This window comes from Rattus norvegicus, chromosome X (assembly GCF_036323735.1).
Source record: "Rattus norvegicus strain BN/NHsdMcwi chromosome X, GRCr8, whole genome shotgun sequence".
Taxonomy (NCBI): Eukaryota; Metazoa; Chordata; class Mammalia; order Rodentia; family Muridae; genus Rattus; species Rattus norvegicus.
This window is the reverse complement of record NC_086039.1, coordinates 113,610,729-113,630,902: the sequence shown is the minus strand read 5'-3', so window position 1 is coordinate 113,630,902 and position 20,174 is coordinate 113,610,729. Positions and strand designations below refer to the sequence as shown.

The 20,174-nt window shown below is 40.4% G+C and overlaps 1 protein-coding gene across 1 annotated transcript in view; it reads left to right on the top strand.

Moving 5' to 3' along the window:
* The window catches only part of Lhfpl1 (LHFPL tetraspan subfamily member 1), a 57,861-nt gene extending 39,158 nt beyond the window's left edge, over nt 1-18,703 (top strand). Inside the window, exon 4 of the mRNA NM_181085.2 lies at nt 18,514-18,703. Coding sequence (NP_851599.1) covers nt 18,514-18,695 — 182 coding nt within the window. The 3' untranslated portion in view covers nt 18,696-18,703. The remainder of the gene's footprint in view (nt 1-18,513) is intronic.
* The last annotated feature ends 1,471 nt before the right edge of the window (nt 18,704-20,174 follow it).

Genomic DNA, 20,174 nt, shown 5'->3' with positions numbered 1-20,174 from the left:
TGATGGTAATCCAAGTACATGCCAACAGGAGCTGTAGATGGGGCAATGCTAAGGCACAGGAGAACTCTAGAATCTTATCTTTCTGCTCTGACTTTACGTTCTACTTTGGGTTACTAGAATCATGTCTTGCTTCTCTCCCCGCTATCTCGCTTTTCCTCTTCCTCTTTTTGTCCTGTTTTTAGATTGCAAGAGATCCTACATACAGGTCCCTTGATATCTCCCACTCTTAGGTTAAATTTATATTAATGAAATGCAAATCAGATGCCTTTCTGCCTTTCCAAGTGGAATTCCCCATTACTTTCAGGATGGAGTCCAGACTCCACAACAAGGCTGGCAGGGACCACAGCCAGGATTTCCCATTCACATAATCTTCTTCTCTTCCTTAGTTATACTGAAAACCCAAGTTCCTCCCGACTGCCTCAATTTTGCAGGTGCCACTGTCCTTTTTCACTTCCTTGCCTCGTTAACTTCTAATTTTTCTTCAAACTGTCCTTGTCCCCTTTACACTAAATGCAATCCCCACCTGAATCATCGTGTGACACAGTGCATCGCAGCACTTGTCACTTTAGTGAGAACATTTGCCCATGCTCCCTGGTTTTCTGATCTTACCTATGAGAGAATGGCTTGTTGAAAGAGCTTTCCACAATGCTCTTTGACCAATATTAATGACTTCTGTTTCAGTGACTGGCTTAGTGCTGAGGAAGTTCGACTTGATGCAAGCAGAGAGCTATTGAGTAGATATGAGAGGAGAGGGACCAATTGCTTAGAAGCCAAGTGTCCTAGAGAGTGCGTGCTGAATGAAAGCAGTCCAATATTTGCTTAGTTGGTTTTTGACTTCTCTCCTTAGGGAGAATTGTCCAAAGCTATTCTAAGAAGCTTCTCTAGGTAGAATTAATGAGCTATACAAAAGGGCAACATGATGATATGGACAATTTTTAAGGGTCCAGGAGGTCAGTCTGAAGAAAGACAGAGAAACACAGTTTAAATTGGTCTGAGGCATGCTTCTCCCCACTGAAGAAAAAGAACAGAGACAGCTAAAACCGATAACCATAGAAGAAACGCAATAAAAAGTAGTACAGGATGCCAAGGGAGATTTCAATAGGAATCAATTTGGCTGATATGTGTGTCTGGGAGAGGAAAATCAGACGAAGGAAGACATTTTTGTCACCATGAAGATTTGGCTTCTTTGCAAGTGCCATGAACTGGTCTTTCCTTCCCTTCAGAGCAGTGGGTTGGACCATGATAAATTTACCAGCATAGTATGTCTTATTCCTTAGCAGATCTGATTGGATCAAAGTTAGTACTACCAGCAATAACATGCTTACCTAAAGAACTGGAATTCTCTGTTTTGTTTTGTTTTGTTTTTTTACTTTCTCTGCCAAGGTAGCTTGGCAGACTTCTGGAATATTCGCTGGGTTCTGGGCATCCAATCTGGGCTGCTGGTGACATGCATAGCCAGCTTGGAATGTGAGTAGAAAGATGTTTTCATAGTCTTGGCTGTCTTTTTACTGGGGGCTGTGGTGGGAGAAATAAGATGTTTGGCAATTGTTTTTGAATTCATCGGCTTTGCTTTCCCTTTGAAGATTATTCATCTGTGTTTGCTCAAACCTAGTGGAGAACGTTCTCTGCTCATTTAGCTTTTGCTCCATTGGAAATGTCCTTATGCTATTTCCTATTGAAATCCTGAAGTCTGAAATTGAAAGTCATCATGGAACAGCTGAGACCACTGGCTTCTTATAAAGCCCCACTGTGTCTGTCGCCACAAAAGCCAGGCTTGTCCAGCAAAAAACATACCAAATTAGAAAATGGCAAACCTTTGTCTTCCTCATCCCCACCTTATACACCAAACTGTAGCTTGGTACATGATGAGCATCATAAATGTAGACGAGACACAGCTATGGTTAGCTTTCCTGAGTTGAATTTGCTTTGGAAAAATAATATCCTTAATAGGAAGGAGTCTGGGATAGAGCTCAGTTCTTCCAACTTTGTCCTTATTCACCATGGTCATGATACTTTAACCCCCTTATGTTTATCTCCTTTGTCCTGTTTACTCTCTTTCTAGTCTTTGATCCCTTTCTAGTCCTTCTCACCTGCTACTCCATTAATCTTTACTGGAAGTCTAGATGTCTCTGTAGGGTGAGTCCTTTCCTTAGGATAGATATCAATAGCCCAGTTTGACATGGACAATACTATGAAAGCTACCTGAGTTGCCTCACAAACAGAATTTTCTGTCTTCTCCTTTTATACTGGAGGTGGGCCAAAGAAGATATGCACATTTTCATCATATATCTTCCTCTCCTTTCTTGGTTCATCTTTCTTCAACTTTCAAGTCCGTTGAATAACAGAGAAAGCCACAAATAGATGTCATTATTCCCAGCGTTCCACCTGAAACCCTTCCTCAATCTTCTGATGCCAAAAACTCTTACAATCTGGATTTCATCTTTGTTTTTTTTTGTTTTCTTTTATTTTGTTTTGAATTTTGAGACAAGGTCTCACTATACAGCTTTGGCTAGCCTGTAATTCACAATGTATATCAGGCTGGCCTCCAACTCAGAGACATCCACCTGCCTCTGCCTCCCGAGTATTGGGATTAAAGTTGTGGGTCACCATACTGAGCTGGATTCCTTCTTTGTCCCAAAATACAGATTCCTTTTTGTATTTCTGAATTATTCACGTTCTCCAAACAGCTTTATGCCTTCTTGTCCTATTCTGGAGCTTCAAGATCCCATACAGCCTTATCCTTCCTGCAAGCCACTCTTGGAACACAGCAATATTGACCCAGGGCTCCTTATGTGATCCTGCATCACAATCATGGTTTTTCCTAGAGTAGTCTGTAAATGGATAAGAATAAACTCTACTAATTATTAATATGTCTCAGCCAGGTCCTAATTAACTAAGGCAGAATCCCATGGATTATTTAATCAGCATTTGCACAATTACTGGGGCATTACCCCATCAATATTTCTATTTGCTAGACTGCTATGTTAATTCCCAGATGTGCTCCCCAAATACTTGGTGTTTGAATCTTGCCCAGATTACTTCTCCCCATCAGTCTGTCTTTGGGGTGCATTTCATTTAGGCATGGGCTGCTAGTTCATCAGGTTGAATGGAGAACTCTGTTCGCTGTGTCTTCTTTCTCCTTCATTCTTTCCTTCCTTATTCTTCCTCCTTGTGTTCCCTACCTGAGACCTCGAGTCTGGTGACTGAAATTCTACCTTTTCTATTCTCCCCAGTAATTGTCTGTAGCCACTTTATTTTAAATAATAGCTTTAAAGCATGAAGCAGGGTTTATATTTGGTGTGGGTGAGGATTTACTCCTTGGGGGCAGTCAGACTTTGGGGACCAGTTTTAGCATTTGAATACAGAGCAACACCAGACTAACCCCACAACAGTAGTGATTTTCAGAGCTGGACACTTAGTAACACTTATGCCAAGTCAAACCTTTAACTGTCTGATAGTTTCATATACCTCATAGGCCTAGTCAGTTTGTAAGATGTCAGTTGTTATGTACTTACAATAGCCCTGCTTCTATACCCATTCCTTAAGTCATTCAGGAACTTATAGTAGCATCAGATAATTTTCTACAAAAGAAGACACAGAAAGCTCAAAAGACAGACTTAACTTGTTCCATGTGTGTGTGTCTGTCTCCATCATCACTCTTTCCTTCTTCCTCTAAGAACAGCCTTCTTTGAGATAGAGTTTGAGCACTTTTGGGGGGTTGTTTACTTCTAAGATGGTACTCAGAATATGGCTCCTTGAAAGTGTAGACTTTCTCTCTGACTCTGTCCTGTTTGGATTCCAAAGTCTGATGCTCACACAGCTGCTAGTTTATAATAACCACAGCTAATCCCCTGGAGCCCCTAGTAAGTCACAGTAGCCACTACACAATGCTAATGCCCAGTATGAGCATTAGTTTGTATCTAACTTCTCCCATTGGGTCATTAGAATCCCTAGGCAACTTCTAGGCGTCTTTCTCTCAAAGAGCATTGGACTGGGCCATTACAGACGATGCCCAGTTTAAGTAGCATCCACTGATTTAAAAAAAAAAAAGCCAAAACTGTTCAGCAATGACTTAATGCTGAATCAAAGGAAACAGTCAAACTCAAATCCAATTTGATTTGCAACTTGGAATAAAAGCAACATGTCTTGATTTAAATGTCAGGCCCACTGCTGAGTGATGATTTAATAACTTTTATGAGGGATTCTGTCACAGCACATTCAACACTGGAAGAGAGTGACTCGGGAAAGGGTGTTAAAAGAGATGCGGAAGCACACGAAATGGAACAGACTTATCGCAGTGCTCATCCAGAAATTTTACATAAAGCTCATTTGCAGCAAGAGCCTATTCTCTTCCCCTATCCTGCTACCCAATCTTTCTTTTAGCAGGTACCCATGTAGGGATGTGGAGAAAACTATTAGGTGTGATGTCAACTCACTGCAATTATTTTCCAAGGACACAGGTCCTAGAATAGGTTTAGCAAAGAGGTTCAGAGGCAGCACATTCAATTCAAGGGCAAGGAACAGTAAATATCACTGTTTCTCAAGAGATTTTAAAGAGCTGATCTGATCGTAGTATTCCAGCTTTAGGGAAGTATTTTTCCCCATCTTAATAGGGAGTTAAACCCAGTGCATTTAAAAGATTTTTTTTTCACCTAAATCTACAGTTTCCATGCTTTAAGGAAATGATTTTCCCCTCCATACATAGAAATTTTTTTTTTATCTTGAGGGTTTCTCAGCTTTCCTTCTTTGACAGTTCCTTCATAAGTTAAGAAAGAGCCAAGCATGGCTACTCAGAGCTGAGATCATCCCATCTTATTGGGATAATGCTTTAGTTATAAACATTTACTCTTGTTGGGCTGATCCTTTAGTCATCAAGACGTATTTTGAAGAGAATTTAAATTAAACATCTACTGTTTGCCTAGGTGAGGGTTCTTCACTCTTCATAACACTGATATTTTGGCTAGACTATTTTCATCATAGGGAATTGTCCTATGTTCTGTGTTATAGGGAAAGTCCAGGTTCAATGGTAAATGATTAAGGAAAACAAAACCATGTTGACTTCTGGCCTCCACACTCACTTTTGTGCATGTGTGCATGTGTGCATGCCTAGGGGTAGGGGAATTAGGGCCCAGACAGATGATATTAGATTACAGTAATTTTTATCTCCTAATTTTTTTCTCCTGTATAATAGAAAGACATGATACTGAGCTTTAAAATCGTCCTGTCCTTGACACCTTGTTCCTGAGACTTTTAAGTTGGTCATGTCATTTGCTTTCCTGAAACTCACTTGAACAGACTTAATTATGAAAGCTGCAAGAATAAAATGAAATTGCAGCATTCAAAATATTGGGTACTATCTAGGACTGTTGGTATATGCCTATAACCTAGCACTTGGATGTGGGAAGCAGAAAGACGTTAAGTTTGAGGTCAGCCTTGTGTTTGCAGCCAGTATGGGCCACAAAAAAAGAGACCCTGTTTCAAAGAAAATTGATATATAGTATTTATTGGGTAAATATTTGGTAATAGAATATGAATATCAAGAGTATGTGTACCTTAGGATTTAGAGTTGATGACAGTCTTGTGGACTTTCTTAAAAGTGGTTAGACCTGAGTAATGGCAGCTCATTGGTATGGCTCCCTATATCTTTGTCCTTTCATGGAGGACGTTTTAAGCAGTGTCCAGGCAGTTGGTGGGGTGACTGGCAGTGATAATCAAAGGAGAACAGTAGTTCTAAATGTTTTCTTTTGTCAATACCAGATACACAGCTCCCCTGTTCCCTCAAGCAGGGCATGCAGTATGAGGAGGTAGAGGTATGAGGAGGGTGTGGGAACAAAGATCTATTTCTGTTCCTTTTAACTTCCTGGACAGGAGCAGATGGCTGGGACTCCGGAGCTATTCAGTGGCTTAACAAGACTGTCTGAGAGAGAAAATTCAGAATGCACTTAGGACGGCAGTAGGAGCACCTTGACATTGGCTGACCACCCAGTGGTAACTGGTTTTTCCTTTTGAAAAGCTTACTGAGGCCTTTCTTGATATATCCTTACCAGGTAGAGCAGCTCACACAGTAAATTTGCTTCCTGATTAGAGTTTTGGAGTAAAGGCACACTACGCATATGTTCTTTTCATTTAAACAAGCAGTCTTTCCTGGCCACACAGTACATGTGCCCAATAAAAATATTCCTGCTGTTTTAATGAGGAGATGAACTGGCAGGAGAGTGAAGTAATAGAAAGGTGATACCCTTTCTATGCTAGATTGGGAAATGCTGAGGGGCATGAAGTCACTTAGCAATTGGCACACCTCAGGGATGGCTCTCTCTCAGGGATGGCTCTACCTCAGGGATGGCTCCATCTCAGAGATGGCGCATGACTATTGTGCAATGCTAGCACATTTTAATTGGAGAAGCTCGAGGACTGGTTCACTCGGAGAATATTGTAAATTGATTCGGAGTCTCCTCTTTAGAGCTGATATAACTTTGTGAGAGATTCAAAGTAAGGCCAAGCAAACCATAGTGAAACACAGTATGAGACTGGGAGTTAGAGATGTGGTTTAAATTCTTGCCTCTGTCTTTCTGCATTTGAGATATTTCATAAGTCATTTATTTATTTCTAAGCCTTATATTTCAGGTTGAATGGTTAGGTTTATATATGTCTGTGTGTGTGCATGTGTGTATGTATATACGTATATACATATATATTGGTTAGGGAGTACATACATACATCTATACATACACACTAATAAATTCTTTCTAATGACAGCTGAAGAATGTTTGCTCTGCTAATTTCAAAGCATTTGCTTTGAATGTATGAATGAATTGGGAAAAACTCCCCCCTCTCATATCTATGGAAAAATAAGATAAGAAATGATAGAAATATTGGCAGATGACTACAAAATAGACTACAATGTATTCTCCCTGTATGCCACCATAATTTTTCACGTTGAAGCCACTTTGAAGATAGGTACATTCTTTCATTTAAGGGGGCATTTCTATCAACACTATGCCTTTGCTAGACAGGGAACATTGAGGAGGACAGTGGGGGATATGGACAAATTATAAGAAAGTCTAATGATATATATGAATGAAAACAACATAAAATCAACTGTCTTGTATGCTAATATCTTAGTTATTAGGCAACTTAGAAAAGAAAGCATGTAATGTATGGGGTCATGATTCCAGAGAGTTAGAGTCCATGACTACACTGGGAAGCAAAGCATGCAGGCAAGCATAGTGCTGGAGCAATACCTGAGAGCTCATATCTGATCCACAGAAATGACATATGCAGGGGCTTAACTGGGAATGAAGTTGGCTTTTGAAACCTCAAAACCCACCTCCCAGTGCCACACACGCGTCAATTAAGGTCACACTTCCTAATTTTTCCCAAACAGTTACACCAGCTACAGAGTGAGCATTAAAATTCCTGAGCATAGGAAAGCCATATTAGTCAAACCACACAGCTAATTTAAACAAAAGGGGGAGGGTTGATCTGTCCTCTGCTTCTCTCCTTTTCTGCTTTGCATATGTAATTTAATTTTCTTTCTTTATTTTTTTCTTTTGCAGATTGGTTTCAATTTCTCATTTTTAATTGGATATTTTATTTATTTACATCTCAAATGCTATCTCCTTTCCCAGTTTCCCCTCCAGAAACCCCTATCTCATCCTCCCTCCTCCTGCTTCTATGAGGGTTCTGCCCCACCCACCCACTTCTGCCCCCCAACCCTGGCATTTCCTTACTACTGGTTAATCTAGCCTTTCCTGGACCAAGGGTTTCTCCTCCCAATCATGTCCTATAAGGTAATCCTCTGTGACAGGCGACTGGAGCCATGGATCCCTCCATGTGCTCTCTTTGGTTGGGGGTTTAGTCTGGGAGCTCTGGTGGTTCTGGTTGGTTGATATTGTTGTTCTGCCAATGGATTGAAAAATCCCTTGAGCTCCTTCAATCTTTTCTCTAATTCCTCCATTGTGGATCTAGTTCTCAATCCAATGCTTTGCTGCTAACATTCACCTCTGTATTTGGCAGTCTCTGACAGAGCCTCTCAGGGGACACCCATATCAGGATCCTATAAGCAAGCACTTCTTGGCATCTGCAATAGGGACTGGGTTTGGAGTCTGTATATGGGATGGATCTCCAGGTAGGGCAGTCTCTGGGTGGCCTTTCCTTCAGTTTCTGTTCCACACTTTGTCTCCATATTTCCTCCCTTGAGTATTTTGTTTCCCCTTCTAAGAAGGACTGAAACATCGACATCTTGGTCTTCCTTCTTCTTGAGCTTCATGTTTTCTGTGAATTTTATCTTGGGTATTCTGAGCTTTTGGGTAATATTCGCTTATCAGTGTGTATATAGCATGAATGTTCTTTTGTGACTGGGTTACCTCACACAGGATGATATTTTCTAGTTCCATTCATTTGTTTAAGAATTTCTTGTAGTCATTGTTTTTAATGGCTGAGAGGTACTCCATTGTGTAAATGTACCACATTTTCTGTATCCATTCCTCTGTTGAGGGACATCTGGGTTCTTTCCAGCTTCTGGCTATTATAAATAAGGCTGCTATGAACATAGTAGAGCACGTGTCCTTGTTGTATGTTGGAGCATTTTTTGGGTGAATGCCCAGAGTTATATAGCTGGGTCCTTAGGTACTACTATGTCCAATTTTCTGAGGCACTGCCAGACTGATTTCCAGAGTGGTTGTATCAACTTGCAATCCCACCAACAGTGGAGGAGTGTTTCTATTTCTCCACATCCTTGACAGCATCTGCATTTACCTGAGTTTTTTATCTTCGCTCTTCTGTCTGCTGTGAGGTGGAATCTCAGGGTTGATTTGATTTTCATTTCCCTGATGACTAAGGATGTTGAACATTTCTTTAGGCGTTTCTCAGCCATTCAGTATTCCTCAGGTGAGAATTCTTTGTTTAGCTCTGTACCCCATTTTGTAATAGAATTATTTGATTCTCTGGAATCTACCTTCTTGAATTCTTTTTTTTATTGGATATTTCTTTATTTACATTTCAAATGTTAATCCCTTTCCCTCCCCTTCTTTTATAAGGGTGTTCTCCTCCCCACCCCACCCCCCCATGCCTCCCCGGACAATCACCTACACTGGAAGTTTTGTATATATTGGATATTAGCCCTCTATCAGATGTAGGATTGGTAAAGATCTTTTCCCAATCTGTTGGTTGCCATTTTGTCCTAATAACAGTGTCCTTTCCCTTAGAGAAGCTTAGCAATTTTATGAGGTCCCATTTATTGATTCCCATTGGTTTTCTGTTCAGGAAATTTTCCCCAGTGCCCATGTGTTCCACAGTCTTCTCCACTTTCTCTTCTGTTAGTTTCAGTGTATCTGATTTTTTGTGGAGGTCTTTGATCCACTTGAACTTCAGCTTTTTTAAAGTGTTTTTTTTTAATTTCACATTTTTTTAAATTAACTTGAGTATTTCTTATATACATTTCAAGTGTTATTCCCTTTCCCGGTATCCGGGCAAACATCCCCCTCCCCCTCCCCTTCCTTATGGGTGTTCCCCTCCCAACCCTCCCCCCATTGCCGCCCTCCCCTCACCAGTCTAGTTCACTGGCGGTTCAGTCTTAGCAGGACCCAGGGCTTCCCCTTCCACTGGTGCTCTTACTAGGATATTCATTGAGGTCAGAGTCCAGGGTCAGTCCATGTATAGTCTTTAGGTAGTGGCTTAGTCCCTGGAAGCTCTGGTTGCTTGGCATTGTTGTACATATGGGGTCTCGACCTCCTTCAAGCTCTTCCAGTTCTTTCTCTGATTCCTTCAACGGGGGTCCTATTCTCAGTTCAGTGGTTTGCTGCTGGCATTCGCCTCTGTATTTGCTGTATTCTGGCTGTGTCTCTCAGGAGAGATCTACATCCGGCTCCTGTCGGTCTGCACTTCTTTGCTTCATCCATCTTGTCTAATTGGGTGGCTGTATATGTATGGGCCACATGTGGGGCAGGCTCTGAATCGGTGTTCCTTCAGTCTCTGTTTTAATCTTTGCCTCTCTCTTCCCTGCCAAGGGTATTCTTGTTCCCCTTTTAAAGAAGGAGTGAAGCATTCACATTTTGATCATCCGTCTTGAGTTTCATTGTTCTAGGCATCTAGGGTAATTCAAGCATTTGGGCTAATAGCCACTTATCAATGAGTGCATACCATGTATGTCTTTCTGTGATTGGGTTAGCTCACTCAGGATGATATTTTCCAGTTCCAACCATTTGCCTGCGAATTTCATAAAGTCGTTGTTTTTGATAGCTGAGTAATATTCCATTGTGTAGATGTACCACTTTTTCTGTATCCATTCCTCTGTTGAAGGGCATCTGGGTTCTTTCCAGCTTCTGGCTATTATAAATAAGGCTTCAATGAACATAGTGGAGCACGTGTCTTTTTTATATGTTGGGGCATCTTTTGGGTATATGCCCAAGAGAGGTATAGCTGGATCCTCAGGCAGTTCAATGTCCAATTTTCTGAGGATCCTCCAGACTGATTTCCAGAATGGTTGTACCAGTATGCAATCCCACCAACAATGGAGGAGTGTTCCTCTTTCTCCACATTCTCGCCAGCATCTGTTGTCCCCTGAGTTTTTGATCTTAGCCATTCTCACTGGTGTGAGGCGAAATCTCAGGGTTGTTTTGATTTGCATTTCCCTTATGACTAAAGATGTTGAACATTTCTTTAGGTGTTTCTCAGCCATTCGGCATTCCTCAGCTGTGAATTCTTTGTTTAGCTCTGAACCCCATTTTTTAATAGGGTTATTTGTTTCCCTGCGGTCTAACTTCTTGAGTTCTTTGTATATTTTGGATATAAGGCCTCTATCTGTTGTAGGATTGGTAAAGATCTTTTCCCAATCTGTTGGTTGCCGTTTTGTCCTAACCACAGTGTCCTTTGCCTTACAGAAGCTTTGCAGTTTTATGAGATCCCATTTGTCGATTCCTGATCTTAGAGCGTAAGCCATTGGTGTTTTGTTTAGAAATTTTTTCCAGTGCCCATGTGTTCCAGATGCTTCCCTAGTTTTTCTTCTATTAGTTTGAGTGTGTCTGGTTTGATGTGGAGGTCCTTGATCCACTTGGACTTAAGCTTTGTACAGGGTGATAAGCATGGATCAATCTGCATTCTTCTACATGTTGACCTCCAGTTGAACCAGCACATTTGCTGAAAATGCTATCTTTTTTCCATTTGATGGTTTTGGCTCCTTTGTCAAAAATCAAGTGACCATAGGTGTGTGGGTTCATTTCTGCGTCTTCAATTCTATTCCATTGGTCTATCTGTCTGTCTCTGTACCAATACCATGCAGTTTTTATCACTATTGCTCTGTAATACTGCTTGAGTTCAGGGATAGTGATTCCCCCTGAAGTCCTTTTATTGTTGAGGATAGCTTTAGCGATCCTGGGTTTTTTGTTATTCCAGATGAATTTGCAAATTGTTCTGTCTAACTCTTTGAAGAATTGGATTGGTATTTTGATGGGGATTGCATTGAATCTGTAGATTGCTTTTGGTAAAATGGCCATTTTTACTATATTAATCCTGCCAATCCATGAGCATGGGAGATCTTTCCATCTTCTGAGGTCTTCTTCAATTTCCTTCTTCAGTGTCTTGAAGTTCTTATTGTACAGATCTTTTACTTGCTTGGTTAAAGTCACACCGAGGTACTTTATATTATTTGGGTCTATTATGAAGGGTGTCGTTTCCCTAATTTCTTTCTCGGCTTGTTTCTCTTTTGTATAGAGGAAGGCAACGGATTTATTTGAGTTAATTTTATACCCAGCCACTTTGCTGAAGTTGTTTATCAGCTTTAGTAGTTCTCTGGTGGAACTTTTGGGATCACTTAAATATACTATCATATCATCTGCAAACAGTGATATTTTGACTTCTTCTTTTCCGATCTGTATCCCCTTGACCTCCTTTTGTTGTCTGATTGCTCTGGCTAGAACTTCAATAACTATATTGAATAAGTAGGGAGAGAGTGGGCAGCCTTGACTAGTCCCTGATTTTAGTGGGATTGCTTCAAGTTTCTCACCATTTAGTTTAATGTTAGCAACTGGTTTGCTGTATATGGTTTTTACTATGTTCAGGTATGGGCCTTGATTCCTATTCTTTCCAGGACTTTTATCATGAAGGGGTGTTGAATTTTGTCAAATGCTTTCTCAGCGTCTAATGAAATGATCATGTGGTTTTGTTCTTTCAGTTTGTTTATATAATGGATCACGTTGATGGTTGTCCGTATATTAAACCATCCCTGCATGCCTGGGATGAAGCCTACTTGATCATGGTGGATGATTGTTCTGATGTGCTCTTGGATTAGGTTTGCCCGAATTTTGTTGAGTCTTTTTGCGTCGATATTCATAAGGGAAATTGGTCTGAAGTTCTCTTTCTTTGTTGTGTCTTTGTATGGTTTAGGTATAAGAGTAATTGTGGCTTCATAGAAGGTATTCGGTAGTGATCCATCTGTTTCAATTTTGTGGAATAGTTTGGATAATATTGGTATGAGGTCTTCTATGAACGTCTGATAGAATTCTGCACTAAACCCGTCTGGACCTGGGCTCTTTTTGGTTGGGAGACCTTTAATGACTGCTTCTATTTCCTTAGGAGTTATGGGGTTGTTTCACTGGTTTATCTGTTCCTGATTTAACTTCGGTACCTGGCATCTGTCTAGGAAATTGTCCATTTCCTGAAGATTTTCAAGTTCTGTAGAATATAGGTTTTTATAGTAAGATCTGATGATTTTTTGAATTTCTTCTGAATCTGTTGTTATGTCTCCCTTTTCATTTCTGATTTTGTTACTTTGGACGCACTCTCTGTGTCCTCTCGTTAGTCTGGCTAAGGGTTTATCTATCTTGTTGATTTTCTCAAAGAACCAACTTTTGGTTCTGTTGATTCTTTCTATGGTCCTTTTTGTTTCTACTTGGTTGATTTCAGCTCTGAGTTTGATTATTTCCTGCCTTCCACTCCTTCTGGGTGTATTTGCTTCTTTTTGTTCTAGAGCTTTTAGGTGTGCTGTCAAGCTGCTGACATATGCTCTTTCCTGTTTCTTTCTGCAGGCACTCAGCGCTATGAGTTTTCCTTTTAGCACAGCTTTCATTGTGTCCCATAAGTTTGGGTATGTTGTACCTTCATTTTCATTAAATTCTAAAAAGTTTTTAATATCTTTATTTCTTCCTTGACCAGGTTATCATTGAATAGAGCATTGTTCAATTTCCAAGTATATGTGGGCATTCTTCCTTGATTGTTATTGAAGACCAGTTTTAGGCCGTGGTGGTCCGATAGCACGCATGGGGTTATTTCTATCTTTCTGTACCTGTTGAGGCCAGTTTTTTGACCAATTATATGGTCAATTTTGGAGAAAGTACCATGAGGAGCTGAGAAGAAGGTATATCCTTTTGCTTTAGGATAGAATGTTCTATAAATATCCGTTAAGTTCATTTGGCTCATGACTTCTCTTAGTCTGTCTACGTCTCTGTTTAATTTCTGTTTCCATGATCTGTCCATTGATGAGAGTGGGGTGTTGAAATCTCCCACTATTATTGTGTGAGGTGCAATGTGTGTTTTGAGCTTTAGTAAGGTTTCTTTTACATATGTAGGTGCCCTTGTATTTGGGGCATAGATATTTAGGATTGAGAGTTCATCTTGGTTGATTTTTCCTTTGATGAATATGAAGTGTCCTTCCTTATCTTTTTTGAGGACTTTTAGTTGAAAATTGATTTCATCTGATATTAGAATGGCTACTCCAGCTTGCTTCTTCCGGCCACTTGCTTGGAAAGTTGTTTTCCAGTCTTTCACTCTGAAGTAGTGTTTGTTTTTGTCTCTGACGTGTGTTTCCTGTAGGCAGCAGAATGCAGGGTCCTCATTGCATATCCAGTTTGTTAATCTATGTCTTTTTATTGGGAGTTGAGGCCATTGATGTTGAGAGATATTAAGGAATAGTGATTATTGCTTCCTGTTATATTCATATTTGGATGTGAGGTTATGTTTGTGTGCTTTTCTTCTCTTTGTTTTGTTGCCAAGTCGATTAGTTTCTTGCTTCTTCTAGGGTATAGCTTGCCTCCTTATGTTGGGCTTTACCATTTATTATCCTTTGTAGTGCTGGATTTGTAGAAAGATATTGTGTAAATTTGGTTTTGTCATGGAATATCTTGGTTTCTCCATCTATGTTAATTGAGAGTTTTGCAGGATACAGTAACCTGGGCTGGCATTTGTGTTCTCTTAGGGTCTGTATGACATCAGTCCAGGATCTTCTGGTCTTCATAGTTTCTGGAAAGAAGTCTGGTGTGATTCTGATAGGTCTGCCTTTATATGTTACTTGACCTTTTTCCCTTAATGCTTTTAATATTCTTTCTTTATTTTGTGCGTTTGGTGTTTTGACTATTATGTGACGGGAGGTGTTTCTTTTCTGGTCCAATCTATTTGGAGTTCTGTAGGCTTCTTGTAAGCCTATGGGTATCTCTTTTTTTAGGTTAGGGAAGTTTTCTTCTATGATTTTGTTGAAGATATTTACTGGTCCTTTGAGCTGGGAGTCTTCACTCTCTTCTATACCTATTATCCTTAGGTTTGATCTTCTCATTGAGTCCTGGATTTCCTGTATGTTTTGGACCAGTAGCTTTTTCCGCTTTACATTATCTTTGACAGTTGAGTCAGTGATTTCTATGGAATCTTCTGCTCCTGAGATTCTCTCTTCCATCTCTTGTATTCTGTTGGTGAAGCTTGTATCTACAGCTCCTTGTCTCTTCTTTTGGTTTTCTATATCCAGGGTTGTTTCCATGTGTTCTTTCTTGATTGCTTCTATTTCCATTTTTAATTCCTTCAACTGTTTGATTGTGTTTTCCTGGAATTCTTTCAGGGATTTTTGTGACTCCTCTCTATGGGCTTCTACTTGTTTATTTATGATTTCCTGGAATTCTTTCAGGGATTTTTGTGACTCCTCTCTATGGGCTTCTACTTGTTTAATTATGTTTTCCTGGAATTCTTTCAGGCATTTTTGTGATTCCTCTCTGTAGGCTTCTACTTGTTCTCTAAGGGAGTTCTTCACGTCTTTCGTGAAGTCCTCCAGCATCATGATCAAATATGATTTTGAAACTAGATTTTGCATTTCTGGTGTGTTTGGACATTCCATGTTTGTTTTGGTGGGAGAATTGGGCTCCGATGATGCCATGTAGTCTTGGTTTCTGTTGCTTGGGTTCCTGCGCTTGCCTCTCGCCATCAGATTATCTCTAGTGTTACTTTGTTCTGCTATTTCTGACAGTGGCTAGACTGTCCCTATAAGCCTGTGTGTCAGGAGTGCTGTAGACCTGTTTTACTGTTTTCTTTCAGCCAGTTATGGGGACAGAGTGTTCTGCTTTCGGGCGTGTAGTTTTTCCTCTCTACAGGTCTTCAGCTGTTCCTGTGGGCCTGTGTCTTGAGTTCACCAGGCAGGTCACTTGCAGCAGAAAAGTTGGTCTTACCTGTGGTCCTGAGGCTCAAGTTCGCTCGCGGGGTGCTGCCCATGGGCTCTTTGTGGCGGCAGCAACCAGGAAGACCTGTGCTGCCCCTTCTGGGAGCTTCAGTGCACCAGGGTTCCAGATGGCCTTTGGTGTTTTCCTCTGGCGTCCAAGATGTATGTACAGAGAGCAGTCTCTCCTGGTTTCCCAGGCTTGTCTGCCTCTCTGAAAGTTTAGCTCTCCCTCTCACGGGATTTGGGTGCAGAGAACTGTTTATCTGGTCTGTTTCCTTCAGGTTCTTGCGGTGTCTCAGGCAGGGGTCCTGCTGCTCCTGGGCCCTCCCCCATGGGAGCCCAGAGGCCTTATACAGTTTCCTCTTGGGCCAGGGATGTGGGCAGGGGTGGGCAGTGTTGGTGGTCTCTTCCGCTCTGCAGCCTCAGGAGTGCCCACGTGACCAGGCGGTGAGGTCTCTTTCCCACGGGGTCTGGGAGCAGAGAGCTGCTGCGGGCCGGGATTCTCGGGTGTGGGACTTCCGGTAAACACAGGACGTGCCCGGTCCTAGAGGAATTCTGCCTCTGTGTGTCCCGATTTCACCAGGCAGCTTTCTTGCAGCAGACAAGTTAGTCTTACCTGTGGTCCTGAGGCTTAAGTTTGCTCGCGGGGTGCTGCCCACGGGCTCTCCGCGGCGGCAGCAACCAGGAAGCTAAAGTGTTTTTTTAGTCCTCTCTTTCATCTTTCTGACAGCACTGTTAATTTAGCTTTCCCCATTATTTTGGACTGGGGCCATAGAAGTTTAGGAAAAGTTTTATGATTGCCTATGACTATTGACAAGGTACTCTTCCTTAGAGTGACTGCTATTCTGCTCCTGTCAAGATAGGGGATAAAGGAATAGCCATTCAGTCTCAAAAGGATGGAGAGATTGTAGTATGCTAGCCTACTGTGAGGGAATTTGACTTCAGTAGTTCAGAGAAAGCACTAGGAGATAATGAGATCTCATGAGATATAGAACATTGATCAAACAAAAGAGTGTGATGGGAAATGTATATAGTCATACAGATTGATGTGAAGGAAATTTTAGGCAGAGGAGATACAGTGTAATTCAGCTTTAGAGTAAATGTGCTACGGGGTATTTAAAACATCAATAGTATATTACTTCGGATTTTCAATGTCATTGAAAATTTAGATGAGAGCATTTTGTGTTGATGTCTGCATGTTGAAGTGCCCTCAGCTTCAAAATGCTGTTAGAGTAGATGTGACATCTTGAAATGGTACTATGGTATTAAAAAACTAGAAACCTCAGCAAAAACATATCAAATATATTGTTTACTGTGAAGGGATGAATGGGCGGATCAAAACTATGTGAAATGTAATGTTACCTCTCAACATTTCCTCCAACAGAAGAAGCCACATATGGGTTATTCAGAAGGATTAAAAGTTCTCTACTTGGTTGGGATGACTAGGACCTATGGCAATGAATCAAGGAAAGCTCCTAGTTGGTAACAAGTCCTGAGTAGTATTCTTTGTAAGATATGAATCAATGAACAAGAGGGCAGAAGTTGCAATTTTTTTTTCCCAGGAGATAAAGCATGAGCAATGACTTGTTAGTACAAGGACAATGGAGGTGGGAAATTTGGTGGGTAGAAATGCATTGTTACTTGAACCCACCTTATACTCTTTCTATGACACTTCAGCTAATCAATGTAAATGAGAAACTTAAGATTCAATGGGTACTATGTAAACAAAAATAATTTGTATTTCTTCACATGTAGGCTTGAAAATAGAAGTTGTCATAAATATCTGTCTTGGCCTCTTTGACTTACAGTCACACTAGCTTTCTGCAAGACTTTATGTGGGGTAGAGAACTACCATTGCCTATTTCTCATCCCAGGTTCGCTCTATAGATTTGTATAATTGGGTACCTTCCACCGTTTCCAGAGTCCTATATGCTCAAGCATTTCATTGTAGCAGTTAGTCACTCTAATAACTCATTAAATAACAGCTCTTCCTCTGGGCATTAATGCTTCCTGAAAGATTTTTACTAAAAGTATTTATCTGCCAAACAAGGTGACCTACTTTTATAAAATGGTACAAGGTGAGGTGAATGTGTTTGAGCACATGACATTTTTCTTACTGTTCAAATGGAAGCTACTCCCTGCTAAACTTAACTTTGATACCAATATGTACATTCTAATAAGTACTAAATGCTTAGATTAAAATAGATACCTAGTAAGAAGAAAGGAGCTTAAGGATTTTTTTTCTGTCTCATATCCTGATGTTTCAGTACAAGGATCTCTTAGAGAGGCACACGAATGGCAGTATATCTCTTTGGTTAAAAATGGAGTACTTTTGAGCAATCATTAAACATGGTTGATAGTCCAACTCTACCACTTTCTAGCTGTGTGACCATTCCCAGCATGTGCCTCATCTGATGCATCGTTTAGAAGAAAAAGAGTATCTGTCTCATGAAGTTGCTGTCATGATCAATGAGGTTCATGTATAAAGAAATTAATATAATGTTTGATATATTATTAGCTGTCACTGCTTGTCATTGTAATCACTGTTGCTGCAATGTCGCCACTTGCACCAGTCTTAGGTTCCTACTCTAACCGGAAATATAATTTTATAAGGTCTTTCTAAGGCATGTGATGGCAAGCAACTAAGGAGGAAATAGAAAGCTTAGCTTATATCACTATTTTGTATCCTTAAGTTAACCATCTTATGCCAAAGCAGATGTATCAAAAATATACTTTTTTATAAGGGAAAAATCTCACGGGGCCATACTCTTAGACAAAGAACTACAAGTAACTAAGAGATGTTGAGAGTAGAGGAGAAATACTCTTCCCCAATGATGCAGGACCTCCCTAATTGTCTACACAATTCAAACTGGTCATCCATGAAATCACACACACACACACACACACACACACACACACACAATCACTAGAAGGTAGTGAAAAGGAGGCCAGGAAATAGGTCTTGGGGGAAAGGAAAGGTATTAGATGGAAATGGTGTAATTATGTTTTAATTAAAAGTATACTTTCAGAGACCACAGTTTATTACCTGAAATGATATATGAGAATATAAGCCGACATTTATGCCTCTGTCCTTGTTTCCACAGGAACCTGTAGACTTGGCTGGGCCTATTACTGTGCTGGTGGCGGAGCTGCTGCAGCCATGTTGATCTGCACCTGGCTCTCTTGCTTTGCTGGAAGAAATCCCAAGCCAGTTATGTTGGTGGAGAACATCATGAGGAATACCAATTCTTATGCCATGGAGCTGGATCACTGCCTCAAACCTTAAGCTTTGAATGATTTACTAAAGAGGGAAAAAAAGACCTGTAAGAAGGTACTAAGTCCAGGCAGCCACCTCCTAGTAGTAAACCCCAGTGCTCGCAGGCATCTTGTCCACTTGTAATTCATTTTCATATTCCCACAAAACTCTACGTCCAGGGTTATTAAGACAACTTAACACAATGATTCAAACATTCCCTGGACAAGAGTGTCTTCTGGTCACATAAGTCGCACTGAGTACCTTTGTGCAAAATAAGATCCTTACTTGAAAAGGAACCGAACGAATAACCAAGAAACTCTTCAGAGTTCTATAACACGTACTTTCCATGTACTTTAAAGCATAGATTTCTGTTTGGGAGCAGTTGTACTCAGAAGCTCTAGAGGACAGACTAAGCTATTCCCCATCCATTATTTGCATGGCTTTCTCCCTAATATTTACTGCTCCCCACAAGCACATCTGGAGAATTAATATTCCAAACTTTTGTGAATTTCTCAGGCCTAATACTTTGCCTCATTTTTTCTCTTCTCATGCATGGGAGAGCTTTGTAGAAAGGAATCTTTCAGTGGGGAAAACACTGATCATGTTTGTGTGCATATAGCATGGGCACTTTTCACATTATGCTTTAGAATATTCATAGTCATTAATTTTCTACTCTTTCTGGGTGACTGGTATCAAAATATAATGGTAAGTGTTCCCTAAACCATTCTAGATAGAGGAATGTTGTTCATTGAGTCTAACATTTGTCAGGTGTTCAATAACTCACAGTGATGAAGGCAAGGATGTGTTTGCTGTTTTCTTGAAAGATTTCTCTGAGGTTATTATAAGTGACTCAGAAGTCTGCAATGATGTTTCTCCCAGTAATCATCTGTAGTGTGATACAAGTTTCTCTGCCTGCTTTAATTACTGCTCTTCAAATCATCTCACCTCCATGTAGGCTAAATTTGATATGATAGAAAACAGCCATGATGTCACCTAGGGCTGAAGTGATCAAGGCTGATGAATGGTGTAGACCTTGGTGTCTCCTGGAGAAAAAAAAATCAGACTCACCCCTTCCTTCAGATAATTAAGGCTAGTGCTATTATTTCATAACTCTAGCTTTTGGGACTTGGGAGGGCCTGAAATTCAAAAAGCCAGCTCATCTGTTTCTATTCTTAAATACGCCACTATGTTTGGTCCTCCTAGAGGGGGAAAAACCCTCACAAAACTGGCTTAATTAATTGGAGATCATCTCCTAAAGAATCAGAGTCCTTATACTTGCCTCAAGTATGTAAGTTAATTCAAACATATACTTCATTAATCGTCATTCATAATTCACTCATTTAGTCATCTGTTTAGGAAACAATTCTTAAATAGTCCACATTCTGTGCCAAGCATTAGGGTTAAATGATGAAAACAGTCTTTGCTCCATCTTTGTTCCTACAATTCCTGTAGGCAGACAAATTTTGGGTCAAAGCTTTTGTGGGTGGGTTTGTGTCTGTATCCCTCTAT